General features: G+C 36.1%; 1 protein-coding gene and 1 pseudogene across 2 annotated transcripts in view; both read right to left on the minus strand.

The window, feature by feature from the left end:
- Nucleotides 1–17307, minus strand: part of Btla (B and T lymphocyte associated) — a 34855-nt gene extending 17548 nt beyond the window's left edge. The window contains exon 1 of one of the 2 annotated variants that reach the window (XM_087215373.1): nucleotides 16839–17307. In XM_087215373.1, coding sequence (XP_087071499.1) covers nucleotides 16839–16938 — 100 coding nt within the window. In that variant the 5' untranslated portion in view covers nucleotides 16939–17307. The remainder of the gene's footprint in view (nucleotides 1–16838) is intronic. The other variant, XM_087215374.1, reaches the window with a different exon arrangement.
- Nucleotides 8362–16827, minus strand: LOC147830455 (putative G protein-coupled receptor 160; annotated as a pseudogene).
- Nucleotides 17308–25764: the final 8457 nt, after the last annotated feature.

Here is a 25764-nt window from a genome sequence, read left to right on the forward strand (position 1 = left end):
AGGAAAACTGGGTCTTCTTCCCAGTACCACCTTAGCAGCATTCCTACTCCCTAAAAAATCCCCCACACTGTTCATTGTGACATGCATCACTCTATTACAATTATGTGTGGGCTTCGGCACTTGTGTTCTATCTAACGTACTACTTCCTTGACCAAGTGATATTTTCTTTGCATGGGGAGATAGTTTTATGAAACTATGAATGTGAGAAGGCATTATTTGTCCTGAGACTGAAAAGAAAGGTTCATGAAGCAAAGAATACCCTGTTCACATCTCTGTTTCTATGTGTTAAGAGTCACTGTGTAGACAGAGATAAGCCCTTTGAGGTCATCTAATAGGCACTGAGATGAAGAACATGTGCATATCAAAATACTCTGTAGTGGTTAAGCCATAACCACTGAAGAAAAACTACACTTTGCAAATATTCAGTGTGGAAAGACTTGATTTATGCCCACTCAGGGTTGATATTCAAAATATTTAACAAATGACGTTTCGTGGTAATACAGTTGCCAGAGCAGTCAGTCAGAAAGGAATGCCAGCCACAAACAACTACAAAATCTAAGACCTTCCAACTGAGCAAGTGTAGTTGCATGTATCAACACCATCAGTAGCTAAAGAAAGCAGACGATTTGTAGCTTTAAAAGAAATAGGATTGTAATTCTCTTTTATGAAATATCATTTTTTAAAGACCATGTGTCTTGATTATAACTATTAGTGTAAGGAGTGTCCCAAGTGAGTTTCACTATCCCTCCAATGAAAAATTCTTACAAATATATGGAAAGTGCATAGTGATTACATCCATTGGAAGAAATGAATGACAATAATGAATGCAGGTTGTCTTAATTTGAGCTGATAGTTTAAGAGATGGATACGAAATGTGAAAAAGTTTTTGGAAAACTAAAATGATTGCTAAAAGTGTAATATATTGATAATTTTCAGTGACATCAGCCAAGATTTTAGCTTCTATCAGAGGATATCACAGATGAAAAAATTAACTTCAGATACATGCTAGAGAGGTTACAGAAAGAGAGAAGTTTTCACAATGCTGAACACCAATGCTGATGGTATGTTCTGCTTCCTTTTACCAGCTGAGATGATGGAGGGACAGTTATTTCCCAGAGAAGGGAAGTAACTTCTTCTTCCTTAGCAAAGTGGAGTTTAGTCATCCCATGACTAAGCGGTGGCTTGATCAGAGTCAAGGCAAATCTATGTACAGCAATAGCAGTCTTGTAACCACACATGAAAGATCCAGGGAGGTTATCAAATAAGATACCTTGGGAAATCACACATGTAGCAACAGAAAGCCCAAATGGCTTCCAATCATAAGATAGCTGACATACATTCACAGAATCAGAAATGTGGTGACATGAGGTTAGAGTAGGGGATCCCCCCACTTCAGAAACCACTAATTTAATGTTATATAGCATTGAATGAATGTTTTACTTTAACTCTGTGGTTAATGAACCCTAAGGCAGGTATTCCCAGAAGTGTTAGAAATACTTGCAGAAATTTGAATAAGTATGATGCACACATACATATGTTAAAATCAGAACTCCCACTCTAGAAGGTAACTATTACTATGTTAAAGAGAACCCTGTGAGATATAAAGAAAACTGACCCTGCTGTGAAATCAGAGTATATTCAATATGTGTACTTGACAGCACATAATGTAATACAGATCACAGATATAGAATAGCATGTAATAGTAGATACTGTGTACCAATCTCTTAGGGATAATTTTCTTGAGTATTGTCTTTAGACAGAGATAGGCATCTCTTCCCTGTCTAAACACATACAAATGTGTGGATGCACACATTCACACAATGTAAAGTTCCCTTAGTCAAAATGGAACTAGAAACAATAAAGTTCCCACAGGGAAACAATGATGTGAATCTACCTTTATTCCCATTACTTAAAAAACAAAGACCATGAAACAAGAAGGCTGAGAGAATTTTCACAATCATCTATTACTATTTTCTCTTGAAAATCCCTTTCTAATAATATACCTTCTTATAATCATATGTGAAATGTTTCTTTGCTTGTGTTCACATGTTATTTATTTAGCATGATTTGAAGCAATTCTAGGGCTAGAAGTTATAATGTGATATGACTATTTGAAGATAATGTCTTTAATCCAGTTTTATACAGCAATATAAGACTTTAACTTATATATCTCTTGGTTTTATCTAGTTTTGGATAACTGTGAAATTGTTTTGCCTAAAAATAGTCGTTTTAGTATTTACTATAACATTTTCTAACACTAGCAAAGTGTATGCCTTTTCCTGTCTGTGAGGTATTTAAGAATAAGGCAAGTAGAGGTCATAGAGGTTATAGGGTCAAATAGCAGATGGATAGTTTAAGTTACGATTGGCAGATCAGCTCCAGAATCTCTGCTGCACTTTGACAGATGTACTATACTGTATCTCACAAACCAAAGTGTTATAAACGCTACTTGATCCATCATGACAAGAGGCAAACATAGATATGTACAGTATTTTTAAAGTTCTTATTATGTACTAGGCACTGTTATGTGCCATACACATAGATCTTTGACATGTGTTTAAGTTGAAAATATAAGTTGAAAAAACACTTTTAACGTATCTAACCTCACACACACCATACCTCCCATACATTAGCTTAGCCTACCTTTAAACATGCTTAAAGCACTTCACATTTGCCTACATAAAGCCTATTTTTAATACAGTGTTGAATATCTTATGTAATTTTTTAGACACTTGTATTTAAAAATAAACCCTCTGATAATTTATCACACTGCGTAGTATTGGTCACTTACCCAGTGACCAAGGCCACTGTCCAGCACCACAAAAGACTATCATAACTAATATTGCTAGCCTCAGAAAACATTAGAATTCAAAATTTGAAGTACAGTTTCTACTGAATTCCTATCACTTTTGCATAATTGTAAAGTTGAAAAATTATAAGTTGAACCATCCTATGTCAGGATCTGTACAATTTTATGAGGCAGTTACTAGTTACTATTATTATATTTATTTATTTATTTATTTATTTTTCACTTTATAGTATTTATCCTCTTAAGGATTGAGGTAGAAAATTCACACAGATAAGCAAATTAGAACTTTTTTCTAAATGCTACCTGTGGGTTAACCATGGAACACATGAACATGAGTATTGTCATAGTTAGATATCCATTTAACAAATAATTTGAATGCTCATATCATGTGTGGTATGCATAGCTAAGAAACTAACTAGTAAAATCATCCCAAACAAAATTCATTTTAGCTTAAGCATAATACTATGTACAGACTAATTTAGAACTGAGAAGAAATGTTTTATGCATTAGGTAAAGAATTAGACCAGGTGACAGTCAAAGGGTCTGAATCACACCATAATTCCTGTAACACATTTCATGTACTACACATCAATAGACCATATACTTGATAGATTACAAAATTAAGATCACTTAACATTAATAACTTACATTTTGAAACTCTTGGGAGAGCCAATATTTCATAGCATTATTTTGACCCTTGAGTATGTTTGAGAGTTGTTGATATTCAGGGTGTGTGACAGGACAAAAAAAGTTGACATTGATTTATGTACATTTTTAACTGCAAAAGCTTTATACCCATTATTGGCAATGTAGCAATTTTTAGAATATATGCTGCCGAAGCAAGCACAAGTGTAGCAATTTTTGAAAACTGAAAAATCTCAAAGGAAATCACTAGAACAGGTTTTTTGTGTGATTACACAAAAATTTTATCATATTTTAAGATCGCCACCTTTTAAAGCTATGTAAGAATCAATCGTAGTATGTATTGCATAATACAAGGGCGTCCTTTAAAATGCAGAACTGTTAAAGCCATTGCTTGAATTCACAAGTATTCAGAGAGTAAACATTGAAAGGGAGAATCAATTATTAATGGGGTAAAATTCCTTTGTCACTCTAGGATTCAAAACCACATTGTAATTTCTAGCTTTAAATATTAGTATCAGTTGATACTAACATTCATGAAAATATATTTAATAACTTTTACATTCATAGTTGCAATTGAAGCAGGAAAATACCCAAATAAGTGGGATTAGAATCTAGACTCTTTCAAACTGATTGAAACAGGAACACTGACATCTAAATTGCCAGATAATCTAGGTTTTATAAATTGTCCTGTGGTACTGGTTAAAAATTATTTTTAATCTGTTTTAATTTTTAAGGTATACTTGTTTTTTCAAATATTTTATTCAAATTATGCTGTTAAAATATCTATTGCATATTTTTTGTATATGTATTCTTAAATTTTGAAGTCAGTTGAGTACAAAGGTGGTAATTTTGGATATATAAGTTCCAAGTTGTTTGACTAGATTCCTAGTCTCCTCATTTAAATGATTTGTCTTTCTGTTTTTTCCTAAGAGGAAAAAGAGCGAGTTCCAAAAACTGTCCTCAAGGAAAGGATTATGCTTGTAGTGAAGATTGGCTGTTGTGGACAGCTGTGTACAGGAACAGATACTGACAGTAGTGAATAGCTATGTGGTGTGATAAAAAATTACAGTGAATTTTTTCTTTTAAATTTGTTGAAGACACATTGACATTAATCCCCCTCAGAATACTCCTCCTCACTTCAAACACACCCACCCCATCACTCCTGCCACTTTCCGAAGCAGTTTGGAAGTCCTGTCATGAGTGTTTTTAGTTGCATTGTTATGGCTGCCTCTGACTCAATTAAAAATGTTTACCTCTCATGTTCATTTTGACTTTGGGGAAGAGCCATTAAGTTGCATGGTGCCAGATCTGGTGAATGAGGACATACCACAATGATTTTACCAGCCTGACACTGTTGGATAGCACTCAGTGGCATCATTCACCTTATTTTTGATAACACCTCATAAGACACAAAAGAGAACTTCCTGAACTGCTTTGGAAAGTAGCAAGAATGCTGTGGCAAGTGGGTTTGAAGTAGGGGGGAGTAGTTTGAAGGGGATTAATGGCGAGGATATTTACTGTAATAAATATTTCAAAATTTAAATAATCACCACATATTTCAATCACATCTTGTATTTAAGCCTTGATTAAATTAGAATTTTTTTTTCTTTTTTCTTTAAAAGCTTTTGTAGTTGTTAACAAAAGCAAATTGTTGTGGTAAACTTTTTCAAATTTTTGATGATTCAAGCACATCGATTTTTTTCATTCTTCCTTTTGTTTCCTTCCATTGTTCTAAAATAGGACTTTCAATCCCAGCATTCGAGAGGCTGAGGCAGGAGGATCACCATGAGTTCAAGGCCAGCTTCAGCTACATAGTGAGTTCAAGGCTAGTCTAAACTACATGGTGAGACCTTGTCTCAGTCAACCAATAAATAAATAAGAAAGACTTTTATATTAAACCTCAAAAAATGATCCACCCAAGATGAACAAAGAATCACCAAGGGAAAGAACTTTATCTTTACAGGAAACAAAATGTTAAGATTATATAGAGTGTATTCTTTACATTGGCTATTGTATTAGAGTTCTCCTTACAGGAAATGAAATAGTTTTTGCACTCCTAGCATTAGAATTTCTAGACTAGCCTCTGTGGCTAAAGTTTTTAAATGTATAGCCTGAAGATGAAGTTAATTTTGTATTATAAGAGCACACCATTATTGGTGTAAAAAGTGTTCATTTGGTGTATTTTTTTAAAAAAGAGAAAGCACTTTCATATTAACAAATAGCATGGTTATGAATTCCAGATTTTCCTATTCGTTGTATCTATTCAGTGAAGTAAAACTGAGCATTCAAATGTTTGTTGAGGGCAACATTAACTATTAAATGAAAGCACCTTATGCTCTGCTGCTTAAACTTGCTTGTAATTGCACCTTTGTTACCTGCACATTTTCACACAGAATATTGTTGTAACATTGCTTCATGTGGGTCTGGATGAAGACTGGTGGGCCTACAGGATCATTTATTTATATTGTTTATATTACAATAATATATTGTAGACTAGATGTAAGTTCATTTCTTTGCAAATAGCCTCTTCCATTTGGCTGGTATGTTGAATTTTTTTCCCTTTAAGTTTATGAGATGTGCAGAAATTTAAACGAAAAGCTTAATGAGGGATTTGAAAGTTATAAATTCTCCTGGCTTAAAATCCACAAAGTGTTAAGTTGCTACTAATTCAGTTCAATATATTTTAAAATATTCCATTTTCACAGTATGGCCAGTTGGAAGATAAGGCATTCGGAGGAAAAAGTGAAATAAAGGGGGCCAGGTGTAGACCTTCAAAAGGTTTAAACACACCCTGTTGTTCAGTTGACTACAGGTTTACTTCTACTGAACTTTGGACACAGTTGGCTGTTTGCTTATTTTCTTATAAAACAATGTGATTTCTATTCCTATTTTCTCTAATTTTTAATATGTTACTATGCAGTATAGTGGATGCTTCTCTTCCTTGGAGTGTCTTCTTTTATCAGAACCTGATGTGGCCACGATTTGTCACGCCAGCCGTTTCCCGGGACTTTGTATCTAAAGCTAAGAGGTGCTTTGAATTGGAATAAAAGTGCTAGGTTCTTGGCAGCCAGAAGGCCCACCACATGGGCAAACAAAAGTTGACATCCTAGAGATTTTTCTAGAACTTTGTTTTACCACATTGTGTTTCAACACTTATCTGAAGTGCTTAATACCATAAATTTTCAGATCTCAAAAGTTTTTCAGATTTGAGTATCTGCATAAACTTTACCAACTGAGGACCTCCTATCCAAAAACCTCCAAAATTCAAAACTTTTTAGTGTCAACATTTAAAAATTTTCAAGGGCTGGGGATTTAGCTTAGTGGTTTCACCGCCTGCCGCTCAAGCACAAGGACTGGAGTTCGATCCCCGGTACCAAAAAAAAATTGTTTTTTAATTTCAGATTTCAGAGCATTTTTGATTAGAGATGCTCAACCTACACTTACAACTCAAAGAATTCCTAATTACCCAGTAACATTTTTTGATTTGTCCTAGGTAGCTAGTGCTAACTAAAAAGACTGTGTGCACAAGCAAATGGTTTTCTTCTCTATCGGACCTCAAATCCTTAAAATGTTCATGGGCGTTGTGCATTTTTAGGTGAAAAATAGGAAACATTTTTCACATTTGACTGAAACAAACTGTTCTTTCAAAAAACAATGAATAGGATTAATGAAGAGTAGTGTATCACAGTGGTAAAGAGCATGAACTCTGGCCAGACTTCTGAGTTTGAATCTCACCCTTTCTCAACCCTCAGTGATTAGCTATGTGGTCTTTTAGTGAGTTTCTTGACTTTGAAGCTTTAATTTCCTTATCTGTAGGAGGAAGGTGATAATAGTATACATGAGAGAGTTATAAGGGTTAAATCAGTAACTATGTGTAAAATATATACAATAGTGCCTACAAATAGCTTCCTATGCCTTTGCTACTCTTTGTGTTCCATAGCACTTGCTTTAGGACATTTACAAAATAATGTAAATTAATTTATTTGTGGATCATGAACTCAATTTTGTGGGTCACAAATGACATTATGAATAATATATCTATATATAATATGTAGGGACAAGCTATGACCCATACTCACACATAAATAAGCATAACATCATAGCGTAAAAACATCTTACTATAAAGATAAAAGCCACCAGAGGTGGGAATGGTGGCATATACTTGTAGTCCCCGCTACTTGGGAAGCTAAGGCAGGAGGATCACAAGTTCCAGTCCAACCAAGGCTCAGTGAGACCCTGTCTCAAAAAATAAAAAGGGCTGGGGATGTAGCTCAGTGTGAAGGCCCTGGGTTCAATCCCCAGAACAACAAAAACAAAACACCAGTTTTGAAAATGCTAGTTTTAGATTTAAACAATATATTTCAGTATCTGTAAGTGGTGATTACATAAAAATATCTACATAGCTTGATTCATAAAATGATCCGATTATTCTGCCACTCATTGTTTTACTCCAGTGGTTCTTAACTTGGCCAGTTATGCTCACCCACCAGGTGAGGTCTGATAATGTGTGGAACCATTTTGACTGTCATTGCTGGGGAAGGAGGTGCTACTAGCATCAAGACAAAAGGCAGGGATGTTGGATGCAGCCAGTCACCCAACAGTGCACAGAGCAGCTCCCCACAACAAATAATTACTTAGCCCCAAATTTCAGTCTCACAGCTGAGAAACTGTTTCGCTTTTACAGTGTGATAAAGTACTAGTATGGTTATGATTGATATGCAATTATGTGACATAAAACTGAACATAAATCCAGTATGTCATGGAAAGATAACCTACTCACTACTCCCATTTCCATAGGGTGAGCAAATGAAACTCTCTTCTTCCACAAATATTTTCATATTTTTAAAAATTAGCTAAATTTTAAATGAGTTAAAAAGTTTATACCACACCATTTTAAGAAAGTGGTTTTTATTTTTTAAATATGATAAAATGTTTAAATTCATATTTTAAAGTTGGTGAAATCTCAGATTTATATAACATTTTGTATCCAGTTTTTTTGGGCAACAAAAACATCAAATGTTAACTTATTTCTCTTTTGTATTAATAACCAATTTATTTATACGGTAGTCCTGAATAGGCATAAAAACGTGTTTTTAAAAAAAAATTTAATAAACTATATCATAACCCCAAAAGTATACTGGAAGAGTATAAAAGGTTAGAGAGGAAAAAGAGCTTCAGTTTAGTGCCATTTTTTTGGTATGTCCTGAGTCACCATTCTTTCCTGTTTCTAAGATTACGATTTTATTGTAATTGGTTTAGTTTTAATATGGTAACATATTAACAAATTATTATTGACATAGCCTTTTCAATTTGTCCAAAATTATGCATTATAAGTGGAACAAAGCACCATTTCCAGTTGACAAATGGATCTATGGGTAATGAGGTATTTCTTAAATAAAGCTTGTGACAATTAAACCAACAAATGGTGGCAATGCAAAAACTATTGACAAAGTACAACCAGGGAATGTTCAACTCAATATATGCAGGAATCTGTACTTTAAGTAAAAGAATGAATACCTGAAGCAGTACAAATGGTAACCAGGTACCAAGAAAACAGACAATGAGCTTCAGCAAGAGTATTCTTTTAGAGTTTACAATGTAACTAGGGAGGGATGAAGAAGGAAAATACAAGATAGGCTCATTCATATAGGAAGTTATTTGAATAGTCTGTACCAAGGTAATAACTTCTGACCAAGAGGTTATAAAAGCCATAAATAAAATTATCATCATGGAAAGTGACAGGCAGTAACTTTGAATGCTGACATAGACAGGACACTGGTAAGAAATATTTTGTGCCTTCAGGCTTTGGTAGATACCTGCTTCTCCCAAAACATAAGCAAGGACTGAAATCCAAATCAAAATTACTGCAAAGAAATAAAACGCCTTCTGACATTTAGATGATAGCTTGGTGAGTTTAGAGAAATTCAGGCAATAATCTATACAAGATATTAAGAAGACTGGATAATGCAAAAAGCCATAAGTAAAGGAAATAATTTGTGCAAAGAGACAGATATGGTATTTAGTAAACCTAATACCTAAAAGTACAAAATCCCTGAAATAGGATATAATGGAAATGTTTACCAAAAATAAAAAAAATCAACAAATGCTAATGAAACACAAAAACATTCCATAAAATTTTGACAGCTGTTTTTTCTTCTCATTCCTAGTGTGAAGATATTTAGTAATATTTTCTCAAGCACAATCAAGAACAACAGAAGAGTAGCATCTAGCAACTGATTTGTTTGATGTAACTGGTTCTGAAAAGAGCAGCTGTCTGAAGAAAAAGATGTCATATTTTTAAATTTCAAGAAGACCTGCTGAAAAATACATGATAAAACACTGCTTCACTTTATTTTCTGTTCACATACTATAGTTTAACTTGACCTTATCTGAAAAAGTTCCATCACAGGTTCATGGTACAAGGACACAGAAGCATAGCTGCCAATCTGACGACTGCCAAGTGGTGTTGCTTGGAGGAGGCCTAGATGGAATGACCAGATGAGTCTCTCCAGTCTTCCTAACCAATGATCCTATTTTATTTTGATTTTGCTGCCTTCAATTATATCACTGTTGGTTCCTTGCATTTCATTTTGCTATGCCAAAATGCTATGTAAGCTATCCTTTGCTGGTGTGGGTTATCTCTGGAAGTTGAGTTGCTGGCGCTCCTCGTGGGGCTCCAGGCTGCACCTTCCTCCGTAGTCCACCAGCAACCAGCCGGAGCTTGCGGCCCACGGCCCGTGCAGGGACCCTACCCGGCCGGCTGCAAGGTCACTGCGAGGAACCTGCACCCTATTATATTTATTTTAAAGTTGAAGAAACTGCATATTAGAAAGGATATTTCCATAAGGTCACCAGAATTGAGGAGGAATAGTCAGGACCAGGATTTGAACTCAGGCCTAGTCCCAGCTCCAAAGTATAAGCTTTTATCCAGTTGTTATAAATGAGAATGCATAGGAAAAGTTTTTAGTACTATGCTTGGCTTACATTAAACAACAATAAAGGTCAGTATTATTATTATTATTATTATTATTATTATTATTACTTTTGGTACCAGGGATTGAACTCGGGACCTTGCACTTCCGAGGCAGGCAGCAGAACCACTGAGCTAAATTCCCGGCCCAGTATTATTATTTTTTGATAGGATGAATTTAGGGAAGCAGCACAGCAGTTAATATTTAATGCCACAAAGCTGTGAATGACACAGACAAGGTGAAAATCCAAAGATCTTCCCTAGGTGCTTCTGGTCTGAAAAGTTATTCTCACCTGCTTTCATACACATCAGCAGTGGTGTACAAAGGCTGACATATACATTGGGCAAAGGTGGCACATCTCACATCGTGTTGTTTTGTAAAAAAAGGAAATCTTACAGAATTATACTGGCCAGCAAGGCTTGACTTGGTCAAAACTGGGAAGCAAAAAGCTTTGATTCTGCTTATTTTTCCAAGCTTACTTTCTGTACTTCTTTACGTCTCCAAATGATAAATGTCACTTCATGGTCTACCCTATTGGTCACTGTCTTTGCTCCCTAGGCCAGAGGATTCACATACTTCAGAGATGGTGCAGTTTCCACCTGCAGGCTCCACTTCATAGAGCCCTGTCCACCCTATGTGACAAGGGTGGGTTTCCAGTGGAGTGTTCATTGACCAATATATAATTATCTACAACCAATAGCCAAAGGTTTTACCCAATTTAGCGAATCCTAAAAAGCAATGTAGAGAACACTTCTAGGAAGACACTGATTGCCTGGTCCGAGGGTATACCATTCCTCGGTGATGCTAGTCTTTCACTTTGGTCACAGCACTTTCAGAAAGGCCAACCTTAAAAGCTATTGACAGCCGTATCCACGAGAGCCTCTGACATCTTATCAGAGAGCAAGAAGAGTTTCTCTAAACATTGCTTCCAGTGGAAGAATATTTACTTGTGGTGCTCAGAGCAAGGATAGATTGAGCGTGATGAAAGTCACAGAGAAAGTCCACCTCCACTTCCTTTCTAGATATTTTCTCACATCCCAACACACTTGGCTACAGAGAGTCACTGAGATTCATTGGCATTCTCAAAGCCCACGATATACTTAGTCATACCTATGTGGGTAAAAACTGCCAGTTGTTCCCCAATATACATTGTTTTCTTCATATTATAGAGGAAGATGAAAGGAGGCCATGACCACCCAGCTAAAATCTGAATGCTCCAGCCTCCTCAGCAGCCAATTTCTGGACAGTGGGCTGCTTGTGATGTGTTCAAGACCCAGCTTGTCCTCATAAGGTGAACACTGCTGACAGGGAGGAGGAAAAGAGGAGGTAGAGAAATATGCCGAGTCAACCTGATGTTGTCCCCCACTGGCCCAGGTGGTCTCTCAAACATTTCCCTGCACTTTGTCTCAAATGAATGTCAAATAGTACATGTTCAGAGTCTGACCTTAGCAAAAACAACACCCCTCCATGCATACACGCAGACCCATAAACCACTTCTTCCATCGAGATAAACATAAATCACAAGCATAAGAATATAGTAGAAAGGTGCATAGTATGGGATTAATCTCAAGACAAGAAAATTGAGAATATTAGAAAATTATAATATAATGCATCGATACAATGTAAACAAAGTTGTATAACTCTCAAATGACATTAGATATCATGTCTTAGTGATTGGTAGTAGGTAATAATACTCAGAGTTATTTATAGAAGTCTTGTCAACCTCAAATGAAAGATCATTTCTCAATACTATTTTTTTCAGTACTGGAGATTGAAGCCAGGGCTTTCCCACTGAGCTTACATGCCCAGTTCCTTTTTTATCTATTATTTTGCTCAAACTTGCATTCCTCCTGCCTCAACCTCCCAGACTTCTGGAATTATAGATAAATGCCACCTCACCCAGCCTCAACAACACCATGTTTACAGTGTACCAGGCACTGTTCTAAGGCATTCATGGAATTAATTCACTTAATATTCACAACAACCCTATAAAATCAACATAATTGTCACAAGTTTTAGATGAAGAAATGAGCACCAGAAAGGTTACAGTCGCAGAACCAGTAAATGACAAACAGATACTATTCCAGGCAGTTGCCTCTAGAAATCCAATCTTAATCACTACTTCTCTAAGAAACCAAGCAAAAAGTTAATTTCATTTTTTGGATCTAATTAAAAATACCTTTGAACATCTTTCTTCCAACAATTCTGAACTCTAATAGTAAAAGCAAAATTCATAAATAATGCAAATTAAGTAGGAAAGTCTCTGGGAGACAAGAAAATAACTTTTGACTTTAACATTACAATAGAGGAAATTTTTATAAGGGGACGAAGGAAGCAACAATAATTTTAAAAGCTCTTCGATGTTAGGGAGTCAATTCAAGGCTGTAATTAGCATAGGGGTTAATCTGTTCGTGCCTTAATCCAGGAAATCCTGAAGTCACAGAATGTACTCTTTGACATTTGCATAAATGTCAAGCATGTGTATGATACCAGCACACTGGTATTTGGCATTTGGTAGAAGGCACAGCTCTGTCTCTAGCATTTCATGTACATGTTTCAACAGGAACAAATAAGTAGAGCCATAAAAGTGAGCCTACTAAACACACTGATGAGGGGCTGGGGATTTAGCCAGTGGTTCTGCTGCTTGCCTTGCAAGCGTAAGGACCCAAGTTCGATCCCCAGTACCAAAACAAAACAAAACAAAACAAAAAGCCAAAGAAATAAATACACTGATGAGAAACCTGAACTTCAAGGAATAATAAACAGATCCAGAGCTCAATCTGCCCTAGTGTGTCTGCTCTGGCCCAAGGTTATGGCCAGTTTGAGGTGGAGCAGCATAATCTCCATGAGATGTGGAATAAGACCTTTAAAGGTGGATCCATACATTGTGACGAACCTTCATCATAATAATTTAAGAAATGAACACAAGCAAGAGCCAAATGGAGGTATGGTCTTATCTTCTGTGTTCTCAAAGGAGCCAAGTATAAGCATTCTTCTCTTACTGGATTAGGTTAGGATTATTTTTTATCACACTGATCTGTGATCAAAGATTTCTTATTTCTTTTATTCCAGGTCATATATACTGCCAAGCAGTATCCAGATATTAACTGCCATGTTCCTTCCTGCCTGGATCTGGAATCCTCAACAGAGCAAGTGGTCCAGGGCCTCTGGGATGGCTCAGTCTCCATCTGCAGGCTAGGACTTGGCAGCAACATCAGTCTATGAGGAAAAGGTTTTCGTATTTTATTACTTTCATCAGGACAGAAGTCATTTGCCAGACACTGAAGATATTCTCTCTTTCTCTCTCTTTCCCCCTCCTTCTCTCTCCTTTTCCCCTTCGCTCCTTTTCTCCCTTCCTCTCCCTCTCCTTCTCCATCTCTGTCTCTCTCCAAAAAATAAGAAAGCTCCAACATGAAATTTAGAGACATTACATTTTTTTCCAGCCTTGTTATAGACACAGCCTTACTCCTGGGGGCGGGGGGGAGCACAAGGGTCTCACACTGTTTTGAACTAGGGGAAAAATATACTAAAATTATCTTTAAACACTTTGAAAAAGTACCACTGTAAAGAATTCAGTAATTAATGTAAATTATGGGAAATTCCTGAGATATAAATGCTATAATTAATTTGGTTTTGGGAATGGGGCCATCAGCTCTGTCTGAAAAAACAAATTTTACCAAATGTTCATCATTAACTTGCTTTGTTTTTTTGTGTGTTAGTTGGTTTTTTTGATTGCTTGCTTTTTCCAGGGCTGGGGATCAAACTCAGGTCATCATATATGCTAGCAATTACGCTACCTCTAAGCTACATCCCCGACCCTCACTTAATGTTCCTATCTCAATCTATATTTTTAGTTCAATGTGAGTAATGCTGTAATCCATTATAATTGCCACATAAGATACTTGGTCAATATTTAGCCCAAGTCTTTCCCCCTTATTTTCCAAATACTTTGATTCACTATATTTTGCTCTAAAATACTTTGCACAATATATTTTATTATTTCATCTTAACTTTAAAAATTCAAGTCTTAGAGAAATATTGGCCACAAGATACAAACTTTGTGTTAGGAGGAGTAAGTTTCAGTGATCTATTATTATACCACATGGTGACTGTACTTAATGTATTTATTTGAAAATTGTTAAAAGAATAGATTTTAAATGTTCTCACCGTAAAGAAATGATAAGCATGTGAGGTGATGGATATGTTAATTCACTTGGTTTAATCATTCTACCATGTTATACATATTATGTCACATTATATTCCATATGTATACATATTTGTCAAATGAGATTAAGAAGAAATTAAAAATTTAAAAACTGAATTATCTTAAATGATAATGTTAAACCTTCTTCTCACTTAATTGGAGTTTGTGGAAGCTGGTTGGTGAAAATACTATCAGCAAAAATATCATTAACATTTATTTAGTTTACATGTGTACTTACAGAGCTAGGCACTTTACCCATATGATTGCATTTATAGTCATCACTATAAGTCCATAATTTAAAATTATCAATTCTATTCTACAAATGAGGAATGCAAAGACAAAAGAGAATAGTAAACTTAATCAAGATCACACAGTAAATTGCAGAGCCAATGAATAAACTCAATTCTCATACCCAAGTCTATTTTTTATAAGCACTAGGTTACAACACATTGACAGGAAAAATGGAAGTTGTACCATACTCCAATTGTGGAATAGCACTCACAATATTTTCCTTGGTTTTACAAAAAATAATATATAATAGATCCTCTAAATTAGTATGCTTTCTGTTTAGTGATATGACCACAGTTGTAGCTATGTGACAGTGTTATCTGATGAAAGGTGAAAAATTCAGGCAACCATCTAAGTACCTAGTGACTGGATAGAAAACACATATAAACAAAAAAGTGCTTGGATGACTCAAAAGATTTTACTTTGCACCTGGTTGTGTGATATCCTGGAATCACAGATTCAAATTCCAAACTACACAGCTCTAGAATTAAAGATGATGTTCTGTAGGACCTCAGAGATCATATTTTCTAATTTAAAAAAGAAGCACACAAACTGATAAATGTGTGCTTGTGGATGATAATAACAGAGTATGTTTAAAACCAGAACTACCAAGGAATCAGAAACTTCTACCTTTCATCCTTCTACCTTATCATCCATTGACCTTTTTCCTTTACAATGTATGAGGTGTGATTAAAAAATAAAGTGAGTGTTTAAATTTTAAAAATTTATTTCAGTAAAAGACACATTGCCATTAATACTCCTCAAAATACTTCCTCTTACTTCAAACACAGGTATCCTGCCATTCCTCTAACTTTCTGAAGCTGTTCTAGAAGTTCTTTTTTGTGGATGTCCTTAGTTATGCTGACATGGTTCCCTTGATTTCTTGAATGTCCTGAATTGATTCAAAATGTTTACCTTTCAAGGTCATTTTGACTTTAGAAAGAGCCATGGTCCCAGGGGCCCTGATTCTGGGAATAAGATGGATGAGGATGCAATAAATGTTTTCATGAGCCTACCTTTCTGTAGGCTGGCACTCGGCAGCAGCTTGTAAAATACTCATGAAAGAGAACTTCCAGAAAGAGGCAAGAAGGATGAAAAATGTGTGTTTGAAGTGAAAGGGATTAAAAAATATGTGTTTTACTGTATTTTTAAAAAATTTAAATATTCATCATATGTTTTGAATTGCCCCTTATATGTGTCAATGTAAGGGAGCAAGAGACCTCAATATAAAAAGACAATTACCTTTTTTGCCTACATAAATAAGGTCTTTGCAGGGATAATCAAATGTCATCTATGTAGAACCCAAATTGCTGTCTATGTTCTATTGACAGCCAAGTAGGAATCATTCCCTTTCAACAAATTCGAAGCAGCATGGAATGCTCTGCTCTGATGTTTCTCAGATTTTTTCTCATTCAGTCTCCTCATGACACACATCTCACTGAAGCAAGTATGGAGATTTTATTTAGAGATAACATTATTCAAGAGTAACCATGGAGACAGGTATAATTCCCATTATCCAAAACATTATCCAAATGAGCACTACAACAATTTGCTAGAATAAGTTTGAAAAGAACATGTTTATTCAGCATCACTATGGTAGCCACAGAGTTTTTGGTAATCATGAATTTATACTTAACTACTTATAACATCTGCTCAGTTCTCTTTTCTTTCCATCAGCACATATTTTTAGAAAAATTAACCAACCTATGGACTCATTATCTACTATTTAAATAGTTAAATACATGTTGTCATTTGATTTATGTCTCACCATGTTTTCACAGAGCAAATCTAACTACTTGGTTTCATCTACCATTACCTGTTTGGCATAAACATCCCATGCTACTAAATTCAGCAAAAGGAAACATTGCCTCCATGATCCCTTGAGAAATAAAATCAGAAATAATCCAATGAGGAACCTTACCGTTGATGTGCCAGAGGCACAGATGCAGGATTAGGAAGAGGACCCAAAACAATTTCCTAGTTCCAAGCATGGCAGCCAAAGTCTTCATTTCCCTGTACATATCAAGTGTGAAAAAAAAAATGCTCAAGCAGAAGGCTTCTTTCCTCCCCTGAGTTATTCAGAGTTAGATCAGGTTATCTACCCTGGCAGGATCTGAGAGATAAATAAAAAGGACAGTTGGTAAGAGAGGACAGTAGTCAGAGACTGATTTCCTTAAGAAATGTGAGACGACTCTTCTGTGGTTTTGCTTCTTGTTAAATTGGCTGTTCACTTTCAAACACTCATCTGCAGAGCAGCTCAGTCCTTAAGTTCTCCTTCCGCTCTGCTACCTTTCTGAGCCCTCCTTGAGGTCTTCTTCAAGATGAAATGAACAAGTAAGCTTTAAAGAAATCTAGATTGTTGCAAACCTTAGGTTGAGATTTTAATCAAATCAAGGTCAGGAAATTCATGGTGAAAGTACCTATGGTTAATAAACACACATTTCCCCCCTTTTCATAGCTTGTGATTATGAAACTTTTTAATGTAAAAGTTTAGACTTTTTCCCCCTAAACATCATATTAAAGTAAGACAGGAACAGTTATTATCATGAAAGCAATGAAGAGGTATGTGAGGTTATGGAGAAAATGAGTGACAGGATGTGTTTCCTCAACAGAAGAGGGAAGGACTTCTGTCTTTAATCTGTACATACACATCAATGGAACAAGATCACTGTTCCTACTACCTACATGTCCTTTCTAAATATTAAGGTTCTGACCAAAATGAGATCTTGAATATCAATTAAAGGAAACTTTCATTTTCAACAGTTTTTATGTAGTTAACAGCTGGATGAAGTAGAATAGAAACAGCAAAGGAAAAAAGGGAAAAGTACAAAATGAGATAATGCAGGGCCATAGGACTTCTCCAAAGCCACTTTTAATAATTAGCTTAGCTTCTAATCACAGGAGCTAATCAAATGCACCACCATTTGAGACTCCAAATAACAGATCTGGATTTATGGCTCTAGTGCAGTTGTCTTTTGCAAGTCTTTCTCTAAGAGTCTGGTAATATAATTTCAAGGCCCAAACTTCAGTGGTCTTTAGTACATTAGGTAAAAAAAATAGTCACCGTATATTCACTGATTTAAATACACAAGGTGCTATGGTTGGAGATACAAAAACAAGTAAGTTACTATTTCTAATTTTAAAGAACTCAGGATTGTAACTTCTTAACATCAGCATTTATTGCTAGCACTTAAATATCTGTGCATTTAGCCACCCATAGTGTAATATAGAGTACACACAATCTCTAGGACTTCCATAACTGACCAAGTAAATATTCTGGGATGTATCTGTGAAACATTTATACACTCCTTCCTTTTCCCATGCTCACAGGGGAGTGTAAACTTCCAGGAGTGGCTGAAGCAGGACTCATTTTCCCTTTCAAAAGGCACTAGAGGTCAAAACCCAAAATCATAGGTCACAGAGCTCAAGATATCACCCCAAACCAGAAAGGAGTCAACTTTATATATCTCAGTTTAAAAGCTGTATGGTTAACTATTGTGAGTTTTTGTTTTGATTTTTGCTATTTTGTTTTGCAGAACCATGAATGGACACAGAGAAGTCACACTAAGGTACATCCCCAATCTTTTTGAAAATTGTTTTGTTTTGAGACAGAATCTTGCTAAGTTGCCCAAGCTAGGCTAAAACTTGTGTCTCCTGCCACAGGCCCCAGAGTGCTGGGATTAAAGGGACATGTCACCATACACAACTAGGATTGTTTTTCATATAAAAGAGCACATGCAAATTAGATAAAATTTAGAAAAACCTTATGTAACAATCTAGTGTAATTTTAAAAGGATCTATACAATATTTTCATATTTTTATCAACATGCCTGGCTCTTGTTCTCTCCACAGTCAGAGTCCCAAGAGCCCTGCCCAGTGAAACCGTGCTTTAGAATCTAAGTCCTGTCTTTATTCTAGTAAAGAAAAATGGAAAGAAGCTTGGCATGGAGAGCATGCCTATAATCCTAACACTCTGGGAGGCTGAGGCAAGAGGATTACAAGTTCAAGGCCGGCCAATAAAATAATAATATAAAATGAAATGGGGTCAGGTTGTACCTTAGTGCAAAGGCCCTACATTCAATTGCTACTACCACAAGAAGAAGGAGGATGAGGAAGAGGAGGAGGAGAGAAAGGAGGAAGAAGAGGAGGAAGAGGGGAAGGGAGGAGGGGGAGAAGAGGAGGGAGGAGAACTGGGAGGAGGAGGGGTGAGAGGAAAGGAAGAAGAAGGGGAGGAGGAGGGGGAAGGGGGAAAAAGAAGAACTGAAAGAAGCCAAACTCAGAAGTTTGTCATCTCCATAACAAATAACAATCTTTATTAATCTTTATTAGCTCGGTAACAATCTTGCTTTAAGTTTATACCTTGCCTGGTAATTAAGCTTCCATTTTGCCACCTACCCCATCATAATCATGTAATGTTTGGTCATAAAATTATAGTTTCCATTTAAATGAGAAAATTTAAAGAGTTTATTGGATTCTTAGAAATGATTCCATTATGTATTAAAACAATTTTAAAAACAGAAACCCATTGTCAATTTTATGTTAAAAGACAAAAAACAAAATAGAACTTGGTATTTTCAAATTCTCTTTACAAACATCTCAGGAGTTACTTTGAGGACAAATTTTTCAGTTCACTTACAAGCTCAGTTACTTTCATGAATCATGAAGTAGCTGTACTTTCTGCAAGATTATTCCCCAAGTTGATCAAAGAACCCACAGTCATAAAGCAAGAAGTCCTTGCCAGTAATATTAGACAATAACAATCCCAGAGAGATGAGTCTTAGTCCTGATTTTTTTTAACTTCCTATATATCATGGCTTGGACTAGAAATGCAGTCTAGTATCTAGAACCTTTTCCACTCTTCCACTTGGTGACCTTCACTCACTAATGTCATAGTTAGCAGTGGTTTTTGTACATGACTATACTTTAGAATCAACCTGGGCTTGTTTTATAATATGAGTAGGATTTCTGGATACTACCTATACCAGTTGAATCAGAATCTCACAGATGTCCTCTGGATCCATAGGCCAGACATCCCTGTTTTTAAAAAAACTGTAAAGATGCTTCTAATAGAATGGCTTGAATGGATATTTGGAAATCAATTATGAGTTAATGAGGGCATGAACGTTTGAGTTACCAAAGATTCAGTATCAAATCCGTAGTACTTAGTGGTTGTAGAATTTTTATAGATTCTTGAAATACTCTGAGAGTGCACAGTAGAAACAGAGATGCACCACACAGATCCTCTTCAAGGATTTATTTGCTCTCCGCTGTGGAGAATGCAGTCAGCAGACAGCCTATGGGTATGAGTTCCTTCAGGGTCTCGCCAGTTGAGATCCATTTAGTCCAAAGACACAGTTTCACATGATAGCCTCATCCAGGGAGAGAGGAGGAAAAGTAAATGAAGAGCTGGCCATGTTGCCCTGACATGGAAGGCAGATGGGCAGTATTTGGTTCAGAGCTCCCAACCACGTTGCCTAAAGCTATGTAGGCCTGCATCACAATTTAATGTGTTCATCTACCCAATCCTGATTCTACTACCCTTCTTCTCACAGATTGTGATGCCTGCTTTCGGAGAGCCAAGCTGGTTCTATATATCAATTTCATCTCTTTAGAATGTCAGTTCACTGGGTTGCTACATGCAAAATGGTCAGTAAATTGCATCTAAAATTATTCTCAAGCCAAAGATTAACTTTTTTCTTTGGAGAAGATATATATCAAAAGGCCCTATATTAATGTGAGTAATTATAAAAAGTAATGATGGTAGAATAAGTTGAAAATTTCTATTCGCTGATGAGACTCATTACTGCACAGAGATTGAAACTTTAAAGTAAATGGCATAATAAATCTTTGATTACAGAGGACCAGGGCAGATCCAAGATGGTTTGAATCAGAAAATCATTCATAAGGATGAATCAGTCATGCAGAGAGAGGCCTCAAAACAAAGGGCAAGAAGAATTAGAGATCTGAGGACAAGAGTTCTACAAGGTGACCTACCCAATGGGATTATCCTTCAGGGAAAGGGCCCCTTGAGAGATATAGTCCCATACTGTGAAGTGTATGGAACTGATTCTAAAAGATGGCATGTAATAGCCTCAGCTGCAAAGTTTGAAAGGCCGAAGATGCCATAATTAAATGTACGCAGTTGAGGATGTAGCTCAATGGTAAAGAACATGCTTAGTATGTACAAGGCTCTGGATTTGGTCCCCAGAACCAAAACAAACAAACAGACAAGCAAAAAAGATACACACAGAGGACATCTTTGAAGGCCCTTCTCCACATATTCTCCTGAAGGTAGACGGTCTACATTTTTACTTAGCATGAGACATTCTGGAAGCTACTTAACCCCTTTAAATTCTATTATTTCATCTGTGAAAAAGAATTATAACACTTACCTGAGAGAATGCTATGAGTATTAAATAAGAGACATAACTAGCATTGTACATTTCAAGTTATATGTGCATCACCTACCTCACTACCTGTTACAAAACCAAGATCCTAGTAAATACATTTTTCTTTCTTTTCTCCCACTCAGGCAGAAAATTTGCAAATTCCTATATCCTGTTTTTATGTATCTTTGAAGCAGGATCACAGAGTTGGCTTTTCTTACATCCTGTTCCCCTGAGTGAATTATACTTGTTATATGTTTATATACTTGTGCCATGGCATATGTTCATCTCATTTACATATGCTTTCCTTGTAAAACCAAATTATAGATTGATTGTTTTGCAAATTGTTTTTTCTTCTAATTTTGTGGCTGTGGATGTGCTTTGACATATCTGCCATTTGGAATCTCAGCAAAATGTCAAGAAGCCATGAAATTCTTCTTATAGGAGGCCCTGGGGGAAGGGTTAAATGGAAAAGAAGACTATTACAGCTCAAGGATCTCTAATTACAGAGACTATAATTGAACAGGAGCCTTGGTTTCTGCACTCACTTGTGAGGAGGCCAAGCTTCCCAGCCAATGACTGAGCACTGCATATGGGATCTTCTGAGGAATGAATGGTCCTGGTTTAAGACCTCTCTTCTAATATCCTTGGCAAACTTTCTTTATTGAACATGGAAATCTAGCATCCTTCTATTCAACCTACTGCCTCCTTTACATTTCTGAAAATTAATCTTGCATTGTAGTCTAATAGTCCTTCTATTTCCCCATTTTTTTCTCACAGGAATTCCCGGTAACCAAAATTTTTAATATTTGATCCTATCTTTGGTATTGGCTTCTTGTACAACCCAGTCAGTCTAATGCAATAATTTTGTATTGATTTGACATTATTGCATACACAATTTAAAATTTATTTCTTAACCCTATTCAACAAGTACAGTTTCTAATAGCAGAAGTATATTTTATAGGAGGTAGGAAGGCATTAAAATTTTTTAGTAGAAACTGCAGGATTAAATTAATCAATTTGGGAGAAACTGAAGATCTGCAAAAATGAAAAACAGGCATAGAAAACACAGAAACAGGAAGAGTTCACACCACATTTTTTAACCATAAAAATGAGGGTAGCTAAGCACATGGTGAGCAGTGAATGAAATAAAGTGAAAGACTTTTTCAGAGATTTTCAGAGTTACACTGCATATGTTTCACTTACATTTGTCTCAGCATGGAATCCTCTCCTTGTTTATATGCCTTTATAATGAGAAAAAGAACATGAAAATGAAATAAACAGTAATTCAAAACAAAAAAATGTAGTGAGATTTTGCTTTGTTGTTGTTTTGAGTTAAAATCGGAGAAAGAATTTGGCAGAAGGGAAGAAATTTGTTCACAAAGAATGTATGTGAATGTGCACGTACATGTGTGTGGTGATAAATATACATTAACCCTTATAGCACAAGCACCAGTCAGATCACATGAAGCCAACAGAGTTGGAGCACCTTGCTTCGGGGAAGGCCCAACTGTATCAATCATTTTAGTTCTCAATAAACAAGACATTCCAAATCAGGGTCCCAAGGAAGAGGCCCAGAAAGCCAAAGGGGGGGGGGGGCTTCAGGGTGCAGGGCAGCAATGATTCGCATTTAGTAACCAGTTGAGAAATGCAGTATTGCAGATTTCAGCCCTTGGTAGAGCCAAAGCAATGCTAACTGGTTGAACTGCAGCCCTGTTTATCCTTGTGATGCTAGTTGGAGTCAGTGTCTACAAATCCAAATTATCTGAATTATCCAGCAAAGCACTTAGAAAGAAATTCAGAAAACCCAGATCTGGGGGAGGTATATATTCCCAGCCTTTTGTGCAGATTTTTAAGTTGCCTACTCAGCTTCGTTGTGTTAACTTTCCCTGCCCTTACCGCAAGCATTTCTTTTTTTAAAAAAATTTTAATATTATTTTATTGGTACATTTTAGGTATACAATATAATGACATTCATCATTGGAAATTTGCACCTTTACATAATCTCTCTTGGTTCTTATTTTCCTCTTTCCACTGCCCTTCCTTCAACCCCTCCATCCCTCCCTATTTACAAAGTCTTTGTTTCCATTTTTTCATTTTCTCACATTAATTAAATTCCCTTCTTTCCTTTCCCCTACCTCTCCCACTTCCCCTTCCCCTTTAATCCTTTTCTTCCTATTTCACATTATCTATTATACCTTTTAGTCCTTACTTACACTTTCCGTTTCTCACACTAGAGAAACTATTCGGTATTTACATATGTGTGCCCTATTTATTTCACTTAAGAGTATCACCTCAATGTGCATCCATTTAGCTCTAAATGTCTCTAATTTCTCATTTTTTATGGCTGAGTGGTACTGCATTTTTTAAAAACATATTTTCTTTCTTTTTTTAAGTTCTTAAGTTCTTTTATTGGTACATTTTAGTTATACAATACATTTGTATTTATCATTGGGTGCTTGTACCTATACATGATGTATCTTGGTTCTTATTTTTTCCCCATTACCTGTGTGCCCTTCACCCCCTCCACCCTTCCTTATTTACATAGACTTCATTTCCATTTTTAAAATTTTCTCATAGTTTTTCCATTCCCTTCTTTCCTTTGCCCTTCCCCTCCCACCACTCCTACACCTTTGGACCTTTCTTGCTATTTCAAATTACCAATTATTCATTTTAATCATTTTAACCCTTATTTGCACTTTCAGTTTCTCACACTAGAGAAACTATTCGGTATTCAAAACACATTTTCTTTATCCAGTCTTCAGCTGATGGGCAATTGGGCTGCTTCCGAGTTTTAGCTATTACAAATTGTGCTGCTACAAATATGGGTACACATATACCACTGTGGTATAATTCTTTTAATTCTTTGGGGAAGATACCCAGCAAGGAAATAGCTGGGTCAAATGGGATTTCCAGTCCTAGTTCTCTGAGGTATCTCTACACTGATTTCCGTAGTGGTTGCACCAGTCTACACTCCCATTAGCAGTGGAGCAGTGTTCCTCTTTCCCCACAGCCCTGCCAGCATTTGCTATTGGTTGATTTCTTGATAGCAGCCATTCTTTCTGGAGTGAGATGAAATCTCAGCGTTGTTTTCATTTGCATCTCACAAATGACCAGTGATGTTGAACATTTTTTCATATGTTTATTTGCTATTTCTATTTCTTTGAGAAATGTCTGTTCATTTCACATGCCCAATTTTGGATTGGATCTTTAAGTTTGGGAGGTCTGATTTATTTTAAAGATTTTTATAGATTCTAGATAGTAGACCTTTGTCTGAGGAAAAGCAGGTGAGGATTTTTCCACACATTGTGGGTTGTCTCTTCACACTGCTGGTGGTTTCTCTTGCTATGCAGAAGCTTTTTAGAAAGAAGAGATCCCACTTGTTGATTGTGCTAGTTCATGGGAAACTGAGGTTTTGTTTCTAAAATCTTTTCCTACACGAATGTTTTCAAGAGTTCTATCTAACCTCTTTTCCAGCCCTTTCAGTGTTTCTGTTTTAATATTTAGATCCTTAATCCATTTTGATTTTAGTTTAGTGCATGGTGAGAGATATAGGTCTAGTTTTAATCTTTGACAAGGTGAAACCCAATTTTGCCAGCACCATTTATTAAAGAGGCTATCTTTCCTCCAGTGCGAGTGTTTGACTCTTTTATAGAAGATAAGATGGCTGAGTGTGCCTGGCGTTGTTTCTGCATCTTCAAATCTGTTCCACTGGTCCTCAAGTCTGTTCTTTTGCCAGTACCATGCTCCTTTTATCACAGTAGCTTTGTAGGATAGTTTCATGTTGAGGATTGTGATACCCCCTGCCATGTCTCTGTTACCTGAATTACTTTTGCTATTCTGAGTCTCTTCTTGGTCCAAATGAACTTTCGGATTGTTTTCTCAAGGTCTGTGAAGTATGCTGCTGGGATTTCAATTGGGATTGCATTGAATCTATATAGCAGTTTTGGAAGTGTGGCCATTTTCACTATGTTGATCCTTCCTACCCAGGAGCAGGGGATGTCTTTCCATTTTCTGATATAATCTTCAATCTCTCTTTGCAGAGTGCTATTGTTTTCAGAGAAGAAGTCTTTGATTTCTTTCCTTAGATTGTTTCCTAGGTATTTCAGTTTTTTGGATGCTATTGTGAAAGGAATTGTTTACCCTATTTCTGTCTCAGTGAGTCTATTGTTCATGCAGAGGAAAGCTAATGATTTTTTTGGGTTGACCTTGTATCCAGCTACTCTACTGAATTTGGTTATTAAGTCTAGAAGACTTTTGGTGGAGTTCTTGGGGTCTTCTATATAGAGTATCACGTCATCTGCAAATAATGACAATTTGACTTCTTCATTTCCTATCTTTATTCCATTTATTTCTTTCACTTATCTAATTGCCGTGGCTAATGTTGCCAAGCCTATATTGAACAGGAGTGATGATAGTGGACATTCTTGTCTTGTTCCTGATTTTAGTGTGAAGGATTTC

Source organism: Heterocephalus glaber, unplaced genomic scaffold (assembly GCF_053883595.1).
Source record: "Heterocephalus glaber isolate CG9 unplaced genomic scaffold, H.glaber_assembly_v1.0 deba00000122, whole genome shotgun sequence".
Classification (NCBI taxonomy): domain Eukaryota; kingdom Metazoa; phylum Chordata; class Mammalia; order Rodentia; family Bathyergidae; genus Heterocephalus; species Heterocephalus glaber.